General features: G+C 34.2%; 1 protein-coding gene across 2 annotated transcripts; it reads right to left on the reverse strand.

Annotated features, from left to right (window-relative positions):
• Positions 1–420: 420 nt before the first annotated feature.
• Positions 421–1,988, reverse strand: LOC127085841 (trihelix transcription factor ENAP2). 2 transcript variants are annotated; one of them, XM_051026392.1, is made up of 2 exons: positions 1,403–1,988; positions 421–1,025 (listed from the first exon to the last, which is right to left on the reverse strand). In XM_051026392.1, the coding sequence occupies exons 1-2, from the start codon at positions 1,820–1,822 to the stop codon at positions 618–620; spliced, it is 828 nt and encodes a 275-aa protein (XP_050882349.1). In that variant the 5' UTR covers positions 1,823–1,988; the 3' UTR covers positions 421–617. The 2 variants fall into 2 exon arrangements, with proteins under 2 accessions (XP_050882349.1, XP_050882348.1); XM_051026391.1 differs by having other exon boundaries at positions 1,223–1,988.
• Between the last annotated feature and the right edge of the window lie 18,501 nt (positions 1,989–20,489).

Below are 20,489 nucleotides of genomic sequence, written 5' to 3' on the forward strand. Positions count from 1 at the left end.
AACATTCCCTTGTTTGTGCAACTTTTTTAGGTTGTGATTCCACGATCTTCATTTATTTTTGTTAATGTTGTTATTAATAAATAACAAAGTCATAAAGTTCAATAGTGACTTTGATCGAGTCTAGAGTCTTGACGCACTATGATAGATTTAAATTGACTCAGAAATATTCTTTTACCTCAGATTCGATTGTGTATATATTCTTCAAATTTGTATCGACTTTCTAGAAATTTCGACTAACATTTTAATTATTTTTACGTGTAAACAAATTTAAATTCAAACGATGCAATTATAAATGAAATAAATAAAAATTATATAAGAGATCATTCATATACTAAGCGATCTAGGATCCTTCATCAAATATACTATAATCTTATATAACTATGAATCACTTAGGTTTATAGAACTACATAGAAAGCTCAATGAAACAATAAACAAGCATCCCTTCATTTGTTAATTAATCAAAGAGAAGGTTACAATCAACCATCTACAATTAAAGTCAATTAGAAGAGACTAAAATTATTGTCATAAAGTGATCTCTTCACTAGTTAGGTGAATTACAAAGTTGTGAAACACATAAATCTCTATACACTTTCAACACAAGTGATCATAACATCCCCTTAACTTCTTCCAATTCTCAATGATGAATCAACATCTTTATCTTTATTATTAACACTTGCAAAGATCCTAGCAATCTCAAGTTGTGTATTAGCAATAATTTCAGTCCTCTTGATTTCCATTTCCCCTCTCTTTGCCTCAGCTTCAACTCTCATCTTCTCTATCTCTTTCAATGTGTCCATTCTTGTTTGCTCTGACCTTACAACAACTTCTGCTAGCCACCTTATGCTTTCTGCTATTCCTATTGATTCTTTCTTCTGTCTCTTGTTATTGTTGTTCTCCGATCTCATTCTCCGCTTTTTGCATCTTTGTTCGTCTTTTTCGCTGTAGAGCGCAGGCGTGCTGCTATCGGTTTCCAATGGATTCTTGTTAGGTCCATGATCAGATGACTTAGTTTCTAACTCTTCTTCCTGTCAATAACAAATCATGAAGAAAAAAAAATGATTCATGCATAATTCACATTTTTTTTAGCTAATATATTCGTGCGCAACTGTTGACACTAATCTTTGGAGGATATATAGAACACAAACTATATCAATATTATAACAAAATTATCAAAATGAATAATCACTTTTTTTTTAAGCAAAATGAAAAATTGTTAATCTACCTTGGCTAATTTATCAAACCCATTTGATCCATGAGAGTTTTGAGTAGTCGCAATTAATGGTGGATTAGCAACACTAGTAGGATCTGGTAGCTGATTAGCTTCATCAATCCCTTGTTGTGAAGGTTCCAACAAAACCAAACCATGATTAATATTACTATTATTATTATTATTACTACTTACTTGTAGCAATTTCGTAGCAACATTCGTAGCTAATTGTCCCGTCCCACGAAGAAGAAGATCAAGCCTAGAATACAAAGGCCAAGCAGAAACATCTGAGCTAGCTGACTCCGATCTATACCTTTTCTTCATTGACTCAATCTTATTCTTACACTGAGTTTGTGTTTTCGGCGACTTAGTCGAATTCGATCGCGACGAAACATGTCTCGCGACGTCCTCCCAATCTTGTCCTTTGAGTTTTGCTCGGTTTCTGAGTATCCATTTTGATTCATAGGACTCAAGAAGTGTTGTCACTGCTCCTTCACTCCATTCATCTCTTTTTAGTCTCTCATTTGTTGAGTTGATGATGATGGTTTGTTGTTTCTTTTGTGAGTCTTGTGATGTTGGAGGGTTTTGGTCTTTGGTTTCTTGTTTTTCATTCATTGCTTTTGAACATGATAATAGGATCCATCTAGTGTGAGTTTTTTGAGAGTTTGTAGTGTTTTGATGATAACATTTTGTTGCAAAGTTAGAAGGTCACATGAGGTTGAAGAATATGAAAGGGTAATAATAATAAGAGAGAGAGAACCACTAACATTAGAAAGAAAGTGAACTTTCTTTTTCTTTTTTTAGTAATTCATCAATTTATTCTCTAAAATATGATTGTCTCTCTAATTTAGTTAGTACCTAAATTATGTAAAAATAAGTGCTCTATAAAATATTTTTCTCTCTTTAATTATAAATCACTTTACAAATAAAAATTTATCTCGAATAATATGTTATTTTGTTTTATAGATATAATTTTAAATAATTTTTTATCTATTATTATTATTTTTTCTATTTTTTAAATATTTTTTATTTTATTAAAAAGAATAAATTCATAAAATTAATTATATTCTTTAAACATGTTAAACAACCAAAATATTTTATATTTAAGAGTTGTTTATCAATGGTTAAAACCGCGGATTAAAATGAGAGATTTCATATAATTTAATAATTATTTATTATTTTATATATTTTATGAATTAAATTAACGATTATTTTATAAAAGGGAAAATAAAAGAATGAATAGAAAAAAAGGTTCACTTTTTGGCAAATAAGTTAATGATGTAAAATTGTGAATGACATAACTTTTTCTTTTACTTTTCTTTTTTTGTATGGGAAAGAAGTGGTGTTTGTGAAGTGAGTGTTGGTTTTTGTTTGAGTTTATTTGGATGTTAGCGTTGTTATGAAGCCAACCAAGATATCCACTTAGGTTACCATAAGGTAATGTTAGTGGTGGGTCTATCACATGAGGACCACAATAGGTAATAGCTTTCGAGTCGATAAAAATCGCAATTAGGCATGACAACGGACCGGATAAGAGACAATTTTTATCTTTCCAAACAAACTTTGAGAATTATTCACCACCAACAAGGCCATCAAACCACAACCATCCAACATGCTAGCGTCACTAAAACAAACATCTCTCTCCATTTCTTCTTTATTGTCCACTTTTTCTCTCTCTCAAATTACACTTTCTTGAGCTATATTCATGTACCTTTTGAAAGGTCTTTTGGTGATGCACAACCACTAAAATCAACACTATGGTTGGCTATTGGAGTGAGGAATCAAAATAGGACACGTCTATCAAAACAAATTATGTTGTGGGTTTAGTGACTCATTCCATTCTAAAAAGGTTTGCCTAGCTAGTTATAGGTCATTTTGATTTATGGCTTCTTTCTGTTTTTGTTTTTTACATTATTAGTATTAGTTTAAGAAATAATACAATGTTCTTTGTGACATCATGGGAATATTTTGACTTAATATGTTTTTATTGTCTTTTGGAATCAATTTATATATTCTTCTTCTAAAATCTTAGGACGGTTTATGGTGTAAAACAAACTTTAAAATAGAGAACTTTTAACTTAGAGATGTTAATATTAAAACTAATAATCTTGAGAATACACATTAAAAGATTATTGGTTACATGTATAGGCTTAAAGTAAAGTTTGTTTTGCAAAACTTTAAAAAGAAAAATAAGTTTACTTTGTAACTTATTATTAACTATATCAATATTTTTTTCATCAAAAGTAAATAAAAAAATGCATAAGAGTAAAAAATGGATGGATTGAAAAAATTGAGTTTATGACTTAAAACAATCAATTTACTAATAAAATTAATATTTTAAAAAATCAATTCTTTTACAAAAAATTATTTAATCTATTTATTAATAATTTTTAATTGATTGATATTTACCGTACATGAATACAAGGAGTTGAACATCGGTGTTAGTGTTGGTGAAGTGATATTCAGATTACTCATATTTTTTCTCCAAGCAAAGAGGTGTATATGAAAAAAACTGTCAAATTCCAACATGACAAAAATACTTATGAGTGAATGTTTTTATTTTAGGGTGAATCTTTTTACATATAGAATTGTTGAACTTGTAAATGCTCATTAGATTGACTAGATTTATCAAAATAGGCAAGGAGGCATATCTGATTTGAGAAGTGTTTGTGTAATTTCAATACATTTATACGTAAATGTTTTAAATTATTCAATGTTTATCCCATAAATTTATATGTTAATGTGTTTATATCATAGGATTATGTGAGAAGTGTTGTGTAAGTTCAGGATTACTTGTTATATGAGGAATCTTTCCACATGTATGATAAGCAAGCTTTAAGCTGCAAACTGAATAATTAATTTTTCACACATTCTAACGAGTGGTATCAGGAGTACTACAACTGATTCAAGTGTGTCTCCTTTAATCTAGAAACACAGTTTCTATTTTCCAAGGTGGGAAAAGTCATTATTTTCGTTATCCCCGTGTATCATTCATTCATTCCTTCTTAATCATTTTCATGATTGATTCATCAAAATTCTTGACACTAGTAATTCCCAAATTCGATGGGTTCTACGATTATTGGGTCATGCTTATGGAAAATCTTCTTAGATCCAAAGAGTATTGGGAATTAGTTGAGAATGGTGTTACGGTTGTGTCATACCCCAAAATTCATCCTACATTTCACAAAGTTCATCTAGGTCACTAACCCTGGTCATATGCATATCTTCATATCATTCATAGTCATTGATCAAATACAAGAGGACAAATATCATGGATTCTAAGCTTTGTGCTTGTACCTAGTGGAAACTAGGGTTTCTCTGCAACTTGAGGTGGCTCAATCAATCAAACCCTAATTGGAGGTAGCTCTTGAGGCTTGTGCATGTTCTTATAATTGGTGATTCACTTTGGCTTCATGGTGAGGCAAAACCCTAAATTGGGATCCTCACTTGATCATGGTGTCCCCAAACCCTAATTATGTCTATCATCCTGGTGTGGGCCCATAACCCTAGTTATATGTGATTCTTTCTCATCCATTGTGCTTGATGCAGTTGCTTGGTTAAGATTCATCACATGGACTCTTGTTTTTATCCATTCATGTTGGTTCCTTCGTTTTGATTCCATTGACTTCATGCTCTCACATGTGCATCTTATGTTCACGTATGACCATTGGTTCTAGTTCAAATCCATGTCCCCGCAACTTTCATCTGATCATCTCCTCATGCTCATGTCTTGTGTCATTCCATCTAGACATTATTCATAAATCCAATTCATACCATTGATGTTTGGTCCATGGATCTTTGGTTAAGTCATATTCAGTGTACATTTTGGTCCTTTCTAGGGTTTTGAATTATTCAAGATTTGTCATTGGTCATTCTCTCATGTTCATTGGATCTTTAGCTTTGATTTTAAGCCCATGGTATTTTCAAATTCTTAGGTCTTTGATCAATGATTCATGTTTTCACTTATGCATTGCTTATTTTAGTCAATTGCTTGTCTTTGGTCTATTTTGATTCATAAGGTCATTTTTATTTGACTCATTTATGAATCTTGGTCCATTTGGTTCATTTGTTATCATAGGCTTATGATCTTTATGATTCAATTGATCAAAAGTATTTGATTCATGCATATGTCAATGTGGTTTCTTCAAAGATCATCCAAAAGGTCAAATCTCTATTCAATTTCATTCATGGTCTCTTCATCCAAGCAATTGATTATTTAATTCCATTTGTATATGTTGTAGCGGTAAATTCATGACCATTAAGCTATGGATAAACTTAATGTCAATAAAATCAGAGTCGCCACCGCGCTTTTATTGTTTCCAAAGGAAAAGGGAAAAGCACGAACAAAACTCAAACATAAGAAGTTTTCAAATCAAAACTAATAAAATGCCAGAGATTACAGGTAAGGGGGTTGGTTACACAGAGGGAAGGTGATAGCACCCAAAGTGTCCTAGGTACTCCCAGGGAGCCCATTTTTATGTGTGTATGTGTTTTTGGTATAAAAGATGTTTGCAATAAATGGAGTGTGGGGATGAGAAAAGAATTCATTGATTATATTTTTGTATTTGACAAGACCTTCGGGCTTGTGCCTATGTACCAACACAAAAATGAGGGATCAAAACCACGTAGTTCGTGGTATCAATTTCAAAATAAGTGGATTGCGTTTAATCAAAATTAAGTTTAAAAAAAGAGGCACAAAAGGCCTAAAAGAGTTTGAATGAGTGTTAGTTTTTTTTGTCTTTTGAAATTTTAAGTCAATATGATTAGATTCATTTACAAGTTTGATTTAAGAAAAGAGTTTAAAATTCAATGGCATAAGGCCAAAGTTTCTAATTTGCAATAAAGTCTACATTTTGAAATCACAAACAAAGAAGATTTTTAAAAGGGGGGAAGATTTTGAAATTTAATAAGTGGGAGGAGATGATGAGACTAATCCTAAGCATAAAATTAAAAGTTAAGAGTTGAAAAGATCTGACCACTGGGATGCAATCCAACAGACAAGAATGTCGTATAGAAAACCCACTTTCCCTTTTGACTTTGAATTAAGCAATATTAACAAGCAAATAGCAATATGAAGAGCAAGGCATCAAATAAAGATAGCCACATCCAAGCAAGTAACTTCACAGCTAACAGTCTTCTTTATCTTTTCATGTATAAGATCAAATACTCCTTGATTGACTCAGAACAAGGCATTAGACACAGGTTCAAAATAACAGTTGCATCAAGATCATGTGGCAAATGATTTCATATGGATCCCAATACTTGCATCAGATGAAAGCTCAAATCACCATAACTTGGTTTCAGAAATGTTGGCATTGGCCAAGTCCTTTTGCATAGGGAATGTTGCCTAATTCTAAGTCCAAAAGCTCAGATCAAATCAACAGTCCAGACAAACATTTTTTTGGGTTTTTGTTGTTTATTAAGTATTTTAAGGTCCTAAGACCATAAACACAAACAAGATACACAATCAAATATATACAATCACAATATATGGCTCAAATGAGCAAAGTGAAAATGACATAAACATAAACAAGTTAAATGATATGTAAATGACAAATGAAATGGTAAATGACTTGAATTTAAATTGCATAAATTAAATGACTTGAAAATAAAAGCAATATTATAAAAGTTAGTCAAATGTTAATTGATTAGATGTTAATGGTGTTTTGCTTTTCAATTGATTAAGTCATTCTTTGGAGAACACTCAACCCTCTATTCACAAGCATGGATCTTTGAACCAAGACATCTTACAAAGGAAGGAAAAAAGGCCAAGTTTTCATACAATACCATGAAAGGGGGGAGACTTACAATCTCACTTACTAGAATGTTATGCCTTTAGGGACAAAATTTAGCTCTATGTTAAGCAATCGTAATTGGACTTATGTAGAAGTCACAACTATCTGAGGTCGAGCGACAGAAATTTTGGTATTAATGCATGTTAGAGATATGGTATAATGAACCATACTCCTAAAACATACCACACACAAAAAAGAAAAAGATCAAAGGATAGACCTATCTCATCCATACTTGTATTGGTTCATCTAACACAAGGTTATTGATGAACCAATTAGCCTTAGGATATTGATATTTCATTGGTCAATGGAGGGGATGGGAAAGAATGGGATTGAAGATGAAAAGGGAGGGGAGATGAGAGAAACACAAATTGGTCATGGGAGGAATTTTATCAAATTAAAATCATTCATTCATTTTGGGAGATGAAATGTACATTTCATCAATCCCCTAAATCCAATTATTTTAATCCAAAAAAAGTCAAATCAACCTTGACCAAGGCCCAAACACATAGTCAAACATCACAAGTCAATAAAAATGGCTCAACATAAATTCTACACAATTAATCAATTAAAAACCAAATTAAAATGCATTTAAATATAATTATGTTTGGTCAAAAACCTAAAACCTCTTCAAAACACCAAATAAATGACCAAGAGATTTATCCTAGGTCAAACAAGGTCAAAGGACCTTAGACAAAAAATTTCATAATTTTTGAAAAGTCATAAGTATTTTTAAACAATTAAAAATATGCACACAAATAATTAAATCATGAAAAATATCAAAATTAATCCAAAAAATAATTTTAATTCAAAAAATGAAAGAGGGAAATATTTAAAGATTTTTGGTGAAGGCCCCATATTTTTTCGATTAAAAATGAAATTAATATGAATTAATCAAAATAAATGGATTAAACATAAAAATTAAAAAAACAAGGGCCATCAGATCTCCCTCATTAATTGACGTGACAGATCTGATGGCCAGAAGCGCACATTCCACAAACACTTGGATCAAATGCACTGCAGGCTGGGTAATCAGAAACAAAGGTTGAGATTAAAACATTTCAAATGGATCCTGTGGCTGAGATGTGTGACAACACATAACTGGAGCTAGGGCTCCGGTCTTCTTCTTCGGTGGACCTCACCGGACTGGTCCACCATCAACCATCACCAAAATGAATAACAAAGACATGGATTTAAAGAAAAAATGCTCAGGAGCTTGAATCTGTCCTCAGTTTTCTCCAATTCCAAGTATATAAAAAGATACAGGGATTTGAATTTTGAGGATCATGAATTGAGTTGCTTCAATTTGATCTCAAAGCAACTCAATCTTCTTGCCTACATTGATAGGACTTCATACAACCAAAAATCACAAAGAATTGAGGGAAATCGAAGAGAAGAAAATTCTGAAAATTCACCTTCAATGAAGCTTCAAACTTGCTCGATCTTGATTCCAATTGTGCTTGGCCTTGCTTCAGAACTTTGTTGGAAGTGATTAGGATCAAGAAAAGGTCTGGACTCTTGGAGTTTCAATCTCAAAACAGATGGAGATTTGAAACTCGATTTTCAAAGAAAACCTTCAAGATTATCCTTCAATGGTGAGGGTTTGGGATTGCAGGTTCAAAGCTTGGGCATGAGGTCCTTAATTCTGAGCAATGAGGGTCTTATTTATAGCCAAGGAGATTGATTTCCACACACTTCCAGTTTTGGCAAAACTGAGAAATTCCCTTTGCATGCTTGCATGGGCGTGTGATAGGCCCATCAAGTGATGTAATCAGGTCCAAAATGAGTGAGAATCATGTTGAAATCATGTTGTTAGGCCATGCAATCGTGTATGAAAAGTGGAAGTGGAAATCATCCATATGGTTCTTCATATTGCACCCATGCGCAATTCCTTCATCCTTTAGCCAAATGAGGTGTTCTTGGACTTTTGGGAAAGGTGGGATCAAGGGGAACAACTTTCATATTGAACACTTTTTCATTTGAAGTTTGGATCATGGTGAATTTTGAGGTGGAAGTTTGGGAAATCAAACATATTTGAAAACTTTCTAAGTCCTGAGTCAAATGTTCACTTCTTCCATCTTGAATAACTTTTTCTATGGACTTCAAATGAGAAAGGTTCCTTCACCAAAGTTGTATCTATTTTAAACCTCTTCAATTTGGTTACAAATTTGACCTCATTTGGATTTTTCATGAAGGAGTTATGCATTTTAGAAGTTGAGGAAAATCACTTGTTCAATGGTATTGGCCCAAAATGACCTATAATGTTTCCTCTTGGCACATGAATTTGCAAGTTGAATTTAAACTTCCTCTAAACATAAATGTTGAAGTATATATCTTGAATTTGATCATGGAATTTTAATGGATTTCGTATCATAAAAATTGAGCAAGTTATGGTCTTGAGAAGTTGACCTCCAAACTAGGGTTCAGACAAAATGACTTATAATCTTTCACCATAAAAAATGACTTTAAAAGCAAAAATAACTCTTGAATTCAACATTAAAGTTGTTTTTAATGTCATTTGGAGTAACTTTTCTCTTGGAATCATTTTCATATGACAAAAATTGTAGGAGATCGGGTCTAGGGAACTCCAGTTTTGACTAGTTGACTTTCTCTGGTCAACCACCATAAACCATCTTGCTAGCTTGACATTCTCTAGACTTTTGGGACTCATGGAGGATCATATATGCATAATATTATTTAATGTGAAGTATCCCTTGAAATATTTGATCAAATGTTGAAGAAACTGGTTGAAGAAGTCACACAAGATACCTAGATGAATTTGGGTTTCCAAGGCAAACAAACTCCAAGCTCTTGATGATTTCTTGATCAAAATTATATGTGAAGATCATGGGGGTCCATATATGATGCCTAGAACCAATGTAAATCAATTATTGATTGAGCTCCTTGCATTGAGGGTCTTAAACCCTAGATATGAGTTTGATAAAGCATAGGTCAGCATACACACTACCTACAAAAGCAACAAACTATACATTGACATATTTTTGGTATTTTGGTTAGTAAATAAGAAAATAAAGTATGATACAATCAAAATGTGTTTGGTGATCTCTCCCAATGCAAACCCAATGAAAGAGGGGCAAGGAGGATGTCAAGGTGTGATCTCAATGCCAATGCACATGATGAGATAGCATGAGGGATCTTAGAGTCAAAATTGCGGTCTTACATATATCAATTTCCATTACAAGGCATAACTCTCCATACATTACAAAATAAAAAAAAATAAAAAAAGTGGAACTTTGACCAAGTGTTGACTTTGGTCAACTGTTAACTTTTTGGTCAACTTTGACCAAAGTCAACCAAATCATAATTTTAAACCAAATCCCATTAATTCTATTCATCATGAACCATTAAACCTTTCTACCATTAAACCATGTTCATAAACCTTTCAACCATTAAACCAATTCAAGTTACACATTCAAACCACAATCCATACATAAACCATTCAATTTCCAAACATAACCATGAACCAATGTGAACCATGACATTTCTCTTCCAAGTTACAATTCAATACACAAGTTAATATTCAATGTCAAACTATACATTTCCATAGATTACAAAGCCATGTTCCAAATTATACTTCATTGTGAACATTCATTTAACTACATATCACATACACCATTACATAAATTTTCCAATCCATTCATAAACACAAAATCCCTAATTCTACTACATAACATCACAATGCATGGTTGGGATCGAAAAAGAACAAGGGAAAGAGTTTGGAAATTGGCAGCCCGTCATTATATCTTCCTAAGCATCCATATGCTCCCATTTGACCATACTACACTAAGCTCATTTTGGGGATACAAACCAATTGACATATCTCATCGTTAGTAAAAGCATATACACTAGCAGGCCATACATAACAAATCAACAACAGAAACTTTCATCATAAATGTAGAACAAAAAACTAACTTCATAATTGACAACCCAATCTCTTAATTGAACCAACTGACATTGAACCATTCACCATAACAAACTTCAAAAAAACGGAATTTGAAAAAAGTCCCCAACTTAATAGAACCAAAGAACTCAATAAAAGCCCTCAAAACCTAACAGAATTCCAACTACCTCAAACCATCCACACTCCAACAGAATTCCAACAGAATTGATAACTGAAAATTTCACTCTCTAACCACCTTCAAAAACCTCTCCTAACTTCCTTCACCACCAAATTTTTTCAATCAGAAGGTGACCAAAACAGAACCGTTTGGTGACTCCCTCAATTCCATCACCCTCTCAACTCAATCGAATCTCCAACTGAATTCATCTAACAGAATAATAATTCCAGAACCGAACCTGGAATTGATTACGCCGGGAGTGGAATAGGATGTGGATTTGAAATTCGTCCTTAATTCTTAGTGAGAAGTTGATGTGAGTTTCAATTCATGGTTGCTCGTGTGTGCTACGAAGCGAGGACGAACATGTTCGTGTGTTCGGCCATGAATGAACTTTTGAACATTTCCGGGGGAAGACGTGTGGAGTGTGATGGTGATTCGCTTTTGGATTGCATTGGGGTCCCGATGGTGTGCTTGGAAGCTTGAGCTTCGGCCCAAGAAATTTCGCTTCTTTATTCCTAATCTACCCCTCCAATCATTTCACACACACCTAATCTAATGTTCTTGTTTAATCCTCCCATAATCCTCTTTAATTTATTTAATTTATGTTAATCTTTTTTATTCTTGTTGATTAGTAACGCCACTGTTTTTTTTGTTATGGTTAAAATTAGAATCGCCATTAGGTGTAGAGCTAATTTTTTATTAGGAATTAGCATAGTTCATATGGTTAATTAGGATTAGGTATTTAGTTAGAAATTAGGTTTAATCATATGTTTATAGTAGATTTAATTTATTAATTTTTCAGAATTAATATTCATGTGATTAACCATGTCATGATTAAATTTTAGTCATTAAGTCTTGATATTCATTTTGTGGATTTTTATTGAGATTAATATGGTTAGTGTTGATTTTATCATGTATTTCCCATTAGGTTAATTTTCCATTCAATGGGACTTTTGTGTAATGACTTACATGTTCATATCCATTAGAATTCAAGTTGTAATTCGGATTGTGAATTTCCCATTTTAATTGTGGTTATAATTCATGTTTAGGTAGATTTTGACCTTTAGAATTAACGTTCACTTTAATCGATTCGTTTGATTTGTGATCATTTTGATTAAATTGAAAATCCCATTTCAATTTAGGTGATGAATGTCTTGTGTGCTTAATTTTATTTTTGATGATCACATGATAGATATTTGATTATTTTTCATTGACTAATCCATTACCATTCGAATTGATTTAAACCATTGAGTATGTTTACATATTGATGCATCATTCTCATTCATTTGACTTAATCTCATGCTAACCCATTTGTTGCTTTGTGTTTCCACATGTGACTTTGAGATTCAAGCACACTCCTAGCTAGCCATGCTCCTAACCAATTCTAACATATTCAATAGCCTTGTATTGTTTGAAGTACCATACCACTTTTATGCTTTAGGCATGGTAGATAGTTTAATAGTTTGTAACTTGTATTTTCTTTTCATTCCCTTATGTTGCCTTGTGTGGATCCATCCCCCTGTTGTGGGTTGAATCTTCCCCTACCCCATGATCATGTAATAGTTTAGATTTATTGCTTTTTTTAGTTAATTCATCATGCATGCTAATTAAAAAGATAAAAACCAAAACGATAAATAAAGCATTTCAAAAGAAACAAAAGGTACTTGATTCAACGTCAAGTTGTTTTCCAAATAAAACTCACACCGTTGCAACGCGAATACTTGATCCAACATCAAGTATTTCCCATCCTTTCCATGATCCATAATTCCCATCTCTTCTTCATTCACTTCTCAATATCATTCTATCTCTCACCTCCATTCTTCATACACACTCTTTCATGATAAACTCAAACACTTGATCCAGCATCAAATGCCTTTTTCAAAACATTTTCATGACAAACTGGAATGCAAAAAGGGGGTGTACGTGCTTGTATATAACATTCAAGTACTTGGATTATCGGTCGTGCCTAGCTTGAGGACCCGACACTTGACTTCCCCCTTAAAACATCTAATGATTCAAACAAGTTAGATCTATGTGCTATGAGGGAGAAAAAGGGTAGTTAGGACTCCAATGTCCTCTCGACTCCCAAGTATTCTGATTGTTGGTCATACTTAGTCAAGGGTCAGATACTTGTCTCCCTCTAAGTTCCAATGGTTAGACTTACCAAACTCTTTTCACAATTCAAATCTCTTTTTGGATGAAAAAGAGTGGTTAGGATAACATTGTCCTCTCAACTCCCGAATTCTTAGACTGTTGATTGTATCTAGCCAAGAGTCTGATGCTTGTCTTTGTACATAAAATCAACCACAATATATCAAATCATCTTTTTCCTTAGTGCACTCTTCAAAAATCTTTCAAAAAAGGACGTGTTACTTTCGTTCTACCGTGAACGACGCTTAAGCCTCCATGTATGAGCAAGTAATGTTTAACTGCTAGAGTATGATCCAAGCGTATCCATTTTACCACAAACAAGAAAATACTTCCCGCTACCATGACAGAGTATACAATCAAGTGAACAGTAGCACACAAACGTCAATATTGTTCAGCAAAAACATCCAAATAAATGTTCCGTTTGTGAGTCGAACTGCGGAGCTCTGACTTCCTTATTGCACGTATGAGGATACATAGGCACAAGGGCCCAAATCCTTAGCGAGCACACTAACTTAAAACTTATTTTCTCTACCCATCTTATTCTTTCATCTCATTCCCAATAGAAATCAACATACAGATAAACAACATCCATACGCATTTTATACGAGCAAGTGGTTCTCATGGAGTACAATGGATGTGAGGGGTGCTAATATCTTCCCCTTGCATAACCGACTTCTGAATCCGCTTTTGGTTGCGAGACCATTCTTTCATTTGGGGTTTTATCGTTATTTTCCCTTTCCTTTGGAATAAATAAAATCCGGCGAAGACTCTATATTTTTCGTGGCGCGATAGGTTGCACCACCAGATGCAAAAACAGAACAAAGAAAACTTGTAGAAACGAGAAAACTCAAAGATCTCAAGGCCAAAATCTATTTGTTTCAAGCAATTAATCAAAAAATTCTTGAAAGAATTCTGACTCGTGACACGACCAAAGATATTTGGGATTCCATGCGCATGAAGTATCAAGGCTCTACGAGGTGAAGAGGGCTCAATTGCAAGTATTACGTAAAAAGTTTGAAGTTCTTTACATGAAGGATAACAAAACAATTGATAAATGTTTCACAAGATCCTTGGCTATTACAAACAAGATGATTTCTCAAGGTGAGAAGATATAACAAACCATCATTGTTGAGAAGGTGTTGAGGTTTATGACCATAAAATTAAACTATGTGGTTTGCTCCATAGAAGAATTGAATGATGTTACAACTTTGTCTATTGATGAGCTAGAAAGCAGTCTCCTGGTGCATGAGTAAAGGATGAATATTAATCAAGAAAAGAAGGAAGAACATGTGTTAAAGATTGCAAGTTATGGTTGTGGTGGTATCAACAATTGAGGTAGGGGACGTGGTGTTTTTCATGGTCGTGGTAGAGGAAGACTAAGCAGAGATCAGGTTCAATGTTACAAGTGTCACAAGATAGGGCACTATCAAAGTTAGTGTCCAATTTGGCAAGAAAATGATGCCAACTTTGCTGAGTTTGATGAAAGTTATGAGTTGTTACTCATGGCTCAAAAGGAAGACATAAAAACCAACAATCAAGTGTGGTTTCTTAACTCGGGATGCATTAATCATATGGTGGGAACAAAATAATGGCTATTAAATTTTGATGAAATTTTTCGTGAATCTGTCAAGCTAGGGGATGATTCTGAAATGTAGGTAATGGGAAAGGGAGACCTGAAACTTCACATGAATGATATCACTAAAGTAATCACTGATGTGTATTACTTGATATGCTTGAAGAACAATCTTAAAAGTGTTGGGAAACTAATGCATAAGTAGTTAACAATGGTGTTCAAGGATGGAGGCTACAAGGTATTTTAGTGACAAAGACTTGATTATGAGCACAATGATTTCTACCAACAGGATGTATGGAGTTTCTGCACCTATGGTCCTTCCCATGTACATGAAGGCTACTATTGACTATGTCACTCACTTGTGGCATTGTAGATATGGCCACTTGAGTTTCAAAGGCCTTGACACACTCATCAAGAAGGAGATGGTAAATGGCTTACCTAACTTGAAGGACCTTGAGGAGACATGCTCAGATTGCTTTATGGGGAAGTAATACAGAGAAGCCATACCAAAACATGATATATGGAGAGCCAAATAAAATCTTGAGTTAATCCACTCAGATGTGTATGGACCTATCAAGCTTGCATAAAATGGTGGAAGCAGGTACTTCATTACATTCGTTGATAACTTTAGTAGGAAATCCTTGATTTACTTTCTACACGAGAAAATTGGTGTTTTTGATGTTTTCAAACAATTCAAGGCTTTAGTAGAAAAATAGTCAGGACATTACATCAAATGTTTTAGGACAAATAAAGAAGGAAAGTTTACACCCAATGCTTTTTCTGATTTCAGCAGTCTCCATGGCATCAAGAGGCAATTCACAACTGCTTATACTCCCAGCAAAATGGAGTATCAGAAAGAAAAAATAGAACCTTGATGAATGTGATCATAAGCATGATGTAAAGCAGAAAAGTTCCTAAGAGTTTTTGGCCTGAAGCAACTAAATGGGCAACATACATTATCAACAGAAAGTCCTACATTTTATGTGAAGTTCATGACTCCAAAAGAGGCATGGAATGGTGTGAATCCCTCATTGTATGATCTCAAGGCGTTTGGATGTGTAGCTTATGCGCACATCCCTGATGTGCATAAAAATAAGCTTGATGTCAAGAGTACAAAGTGTGTATTCCTGGGAGCAAGTGATAAATCAAAGGCCTACAAACACTATGATATTGTGAAAAATAAGATTTTGATCAGTAGGGGTGTGACATTTGAAGAACTTAAAGGTTATAAATGGAACTTAGATGACAAAGAAGAAAGTAATCAAATAACTGGCAATGTTGATGATGATGGAGAGGGTGATGAAGTTGGAGTGATTGATAATAAAGTGAATATGGATCATAATGATCCACATCATTAAATAAACAATGTAGAAAGTGCAAGTGAGGATAGCGCAATGGGTGAAGAAATCAACTCCCAAAGGCAAGTTCAAGGAGAGCATGATGTAAGATAGAGAAGAAGGTCAATGTACTTAGATGATTATGTAATTAACACAAAATAAGAAGAGCAATTGAACAACTTAATTATGGTTTGTGGAAATGGTGATCATCTTACTTATGATGAAGCAGTTAAACATGAGAAGTGGAGACAAGTTATGGATCAGGAAACTCAATGAATTGAAGAGAATGAAAGTTGGAGTCTGGTCAACTTGCCACCAGGAGCCAAGAAAATTGATGTCAAGAGGATGTACAAGACCAAATGAAATGAAAATGGGAAAGTAGAGAAGTATAAAGCAATACTTATTGTTAGACGGTGTGGCTAGTGATCGAGAGGGGGGGTGAATAGATCACCTCTTTCAAATTTAACGGATTTAAAGTTTTATCAGAGTTTTCAAAGTTGGCGGAAAAATCAGTCCCGAATCGACTTCCGTCTATTCTGAACCGCTACTAGAAAGCCGGACACACAAGTTTAATTGCTGGATTTTAATGAGAATGACAGAAACAATTCACACCAGAATTTTAACTAATTGAATGCACTTGTCATTAAAGTCTATTTCCAATGAATAAAATCTAGCTAACCGTTTTATCAAACAGTTGGTGTGTATGTGATCGATGATAAACAGCAATGGAGTTTGATTAAAGTTTTCTTGCCACTGCTGTCTTGAAAAAGAAACAATCACCACACACTAACTGAAATTGCGAAAACAGATTGAAAAACGTAAAGAGGAGTAAGGTAAGAGTACGATACGCAGAGATTTGGTAAGGAAGTTCCCCACGTCGTCCTCGCGTGTGGGTACGTCTCCCTCTCAATTTCAAATGAAATTGAGAACTTTGATTATCAATTATTGCCGAATCCGTTGATACAAGGTTATGGTACAAAGACAGAATTCTAAACTCTAAGAACCTCTTCTTGTATAAACCTTCACTTGATCTGAGCACGATCAAGATTTTCCTGCACAAAGTTGCAAACAATTCACCGGTTCCACGACCTGCTTGCGAAATCCCCCGATCTCCAAACGCAACGCTGCGGCTGAATATGTTCTGCAAATGTGACTCCCAAACCCTCAAGAACACTCCAGTTCTTGAAGGACAAACCAGTAGGTTTTTCCTAGAAACCCCCTTCAATCTTCGACTCAGCTAGATCCTCGATCGTTCCACTGCAAACCACAGCTAGATCCTTGATCGTACCACTGAACGTTATCTCGATGCTTCTTTAATCCAAAGAACAAGAATGGTTATGTGTAAATGTTCTTGAAGAAAAGTGATTGAGAAGATGAAGAAGATGAAGTCTCTTTCAGGTTTCTAATTGCTCACAAAACAATTGCTCCAACACTGCTTTTGATCTGTGTTCAATTGTTTTCCCTCAATGAATTCGTTTCTTTCACTGCTGTCATAACCTGTCTTATATATGCTGCAAAACAGTTACTGTTACAACATAAAACAGCTTTATGTATTGATGCATAAGAGTGTGTATCGATGCATACTGTAAGATATGTGAATTTTAGGTGAAATGGATTAATCATGTATCGATGCATAAATCGTATGTATCGATGCATGTGATTTTTACACTAGTATGTATCGATGCCTAATGCGTATGCATTGATACACAGGCTGTTTCAATAGGTCATGTATCGATGCATGGATCGTATGGATCGATGCATAAAGCCTTTTGCCTTTCATGTATCGATGCATGACTTGTATGTATCGATGCATACTGAACAAAAAGAGTTTTGTGATATACCACATGCAGTATGTATCGATGCAGAGGCTTATGTATTGATGCATACTGACACAGAATGAATTTTAATTGTTATTTTAAGAGAAGTATCAATGTAAGTCTATATGTACAGTTATGCAACAATAGAGTGGGATGAAAACACAATAAAACACAAATGTATCAGGTAATGTAATGCACAACCAACATTTGGATGATGATCACACAATTTGCTATCATTAAAAATTAATTCAAAGTAAAGAGTTCTCTCACAAACTCCCCCTTTTTGATGATGGCAAATTCTTGGCAAGATGTGTGATACTCCCCCTGAGTTTGTGCATATCTGCATTTTCTCCCCCTTTGTCAACATCAAAAAGAGGAAGAAACAGATCTATCAAGGTAGCATAGTGTAGCAGGACATGGCAAAAAAAAATGGATAACAAGCTATCAATCACAAAGAAGGAAGCTTCAAAGTAAAGAATCATTCACAAAGAATGACGAATAAGGGTAATAACATCAGAAGTAAACAGAAGGTTATAAGCATATAAGCAGTATGAACGAGTTTAAGAATTGCATAAGCTAAACCATATATTGTGCAACAGTTCAAATAAAACTTGAGCAGCATGAGATGAAATGCATTTAATTCAAATAACATCAGTATGTGTCGATGCAAATGGCCATGAATCGATGCCTATCATTCATTTTTGTTTATAACAGGGTTATGTATCGATACATGCGATGGATGCATCGATGTATCCTGAGCCAGTTGGTTAAAAGAAATTGAAATCTAGAATATATGGATCGATGCATACATGTTTTGTGTCGATGCATACTGATGCCAAACCAGATTTTAATGACTTTTGATGCAGTATGGATATGCATTTTGCACTATGTCATGATGGTTATGCCCAAGAAGGATTCATAAGTCAGATTATTGTAATGTTCAAACAATATAGGCAAACAATAAATGCAACCAAATTAATATCGACGAGAGTAAGAACATTTGTTCTAACATATACAACCACTTAGCAGTAAGAGAATTGTAGAAAGGATTGATATTACCTCTGTTGATGTAATCTTGTGAGGCATAAATGAAATCTAAAACAAATCTCATCAACCAAGGTGAGGCATAATATAGATAAGAAGAAACATGCTTATCCTTATCCAGATTCCCGTTGGTAGGCATAGGTGTGTCAATTGATTTTGAGTCATTTATTCCAAAGCGCTTGAGTAGTTTTCTGCAGTATTTTGTTTGACACACTGCTGTACCCTCATCAAGTCACTTTATCTGCAGTCCTAGGAAATAGTTCAGCTCCCCCATGAGACTTATCTCAAATTCACCCTGCATAACCTTAGAAAATTTTATCTTAGAATGGGTCATTACTCCCTTTGAAATGTCTCCCAATATGTTGTCAATGGGATGGTCTTTTGAGGATTTCCAAGCTGTTGGAAGCTCCTTCACATCAGCTGTCTTTTCTTCTTCATTTTCTTCATGACTAGTATCTTCCTCCTTCTCATGGGCAGCTGTCTTGGACTGATCAGTTTCCTCAACAGCTTCCTTGAGTATGTCTTCTGTAGATACACCTGCGTCATCAAAAGAAATACCTTTTCCGACATTTTTCGGATAAGACTCATCAAAAGAAACATAGATAGATTCTTCAACAGTAAGTAAAAGCTTATTATTATTTACTCTTACTCCCTTAAACACAATGTTCTGTTCAGCATGTTCAATTATGCAGCAAGTTTTTGTGAAAGAAACTTTATAACCCTTGTCACGCAATTGACTTATGCTTAACAAGTTGTGTTTAAGCCCCTCTACTAAATGGACATCATAAATAGTAGTGGTAGAGGGATTACCTACACTACCTTTGCCGAGTATAGCTCCTTTGTTATTGTCTCCATAAGTAACATATCCCTTCTTCTTTGCCTTGAAGTCTATAAAGAGCGATATGTCACCGGTCATGTGCCTTGAGCAGCCGCTGTCAAGAAACCATCTTCTATCTACGGAAGCAAGGCACTCATCCTACAATATCAAAAGTGAGAATTTGGTACCCAATTTTCATTGGGTCCGAGTGGGTAAGTGCTAACATGGTTGCCTTTTGGCTTCCATTGATAAATACCTTTAGGAACAAGAAATCTCCTAAACTTGCATTTCTCAATGGTATGGCCAGCACGACAACAATAATGACATAAACCATGATGATGCGTTTGTTTATTCTTGTTCATTAAATCCTTTGGAATAAAAGAGTATTTTGCATATGGTGGATTTAACGACTTCTTAAACAACCTAGAGTCAACGGCATAAGTGACCTTAGGTTGCAACGCTTTTTCTAATTTGACCTTAAGAGTGTTTACCTCTTTTTGCCAAATATAACAAGCGTCACAATACCTAACTCTACTACATCCATCAATGTCAATATCTTTTGAATTTTCTGCAATACTATCTTTCAATGCTTCTAAATCAATTTGGGCTTTGTTTACTTTACCTTCCAAAAATGAAAAAATATGTTTGTCGGAAGATAGTCTTTTAAAAGCA

This window comes from Lathyrus oleraceus, chromosome 5, assembly GCF_024323335.1.
Source record: "Lathyrus oleraceus cultivar Zhongwan6 chromosome 5, CAAS_Psat_ZW6_1.0, whole genome shotgun sequence".
Lineage (NCBI taxonomy): Eukaryota > Viridiplantae > Streptophyta > Magnoliopsida > Fabales > Fabaceae > Lathyrus > Lathyrus oleraceus.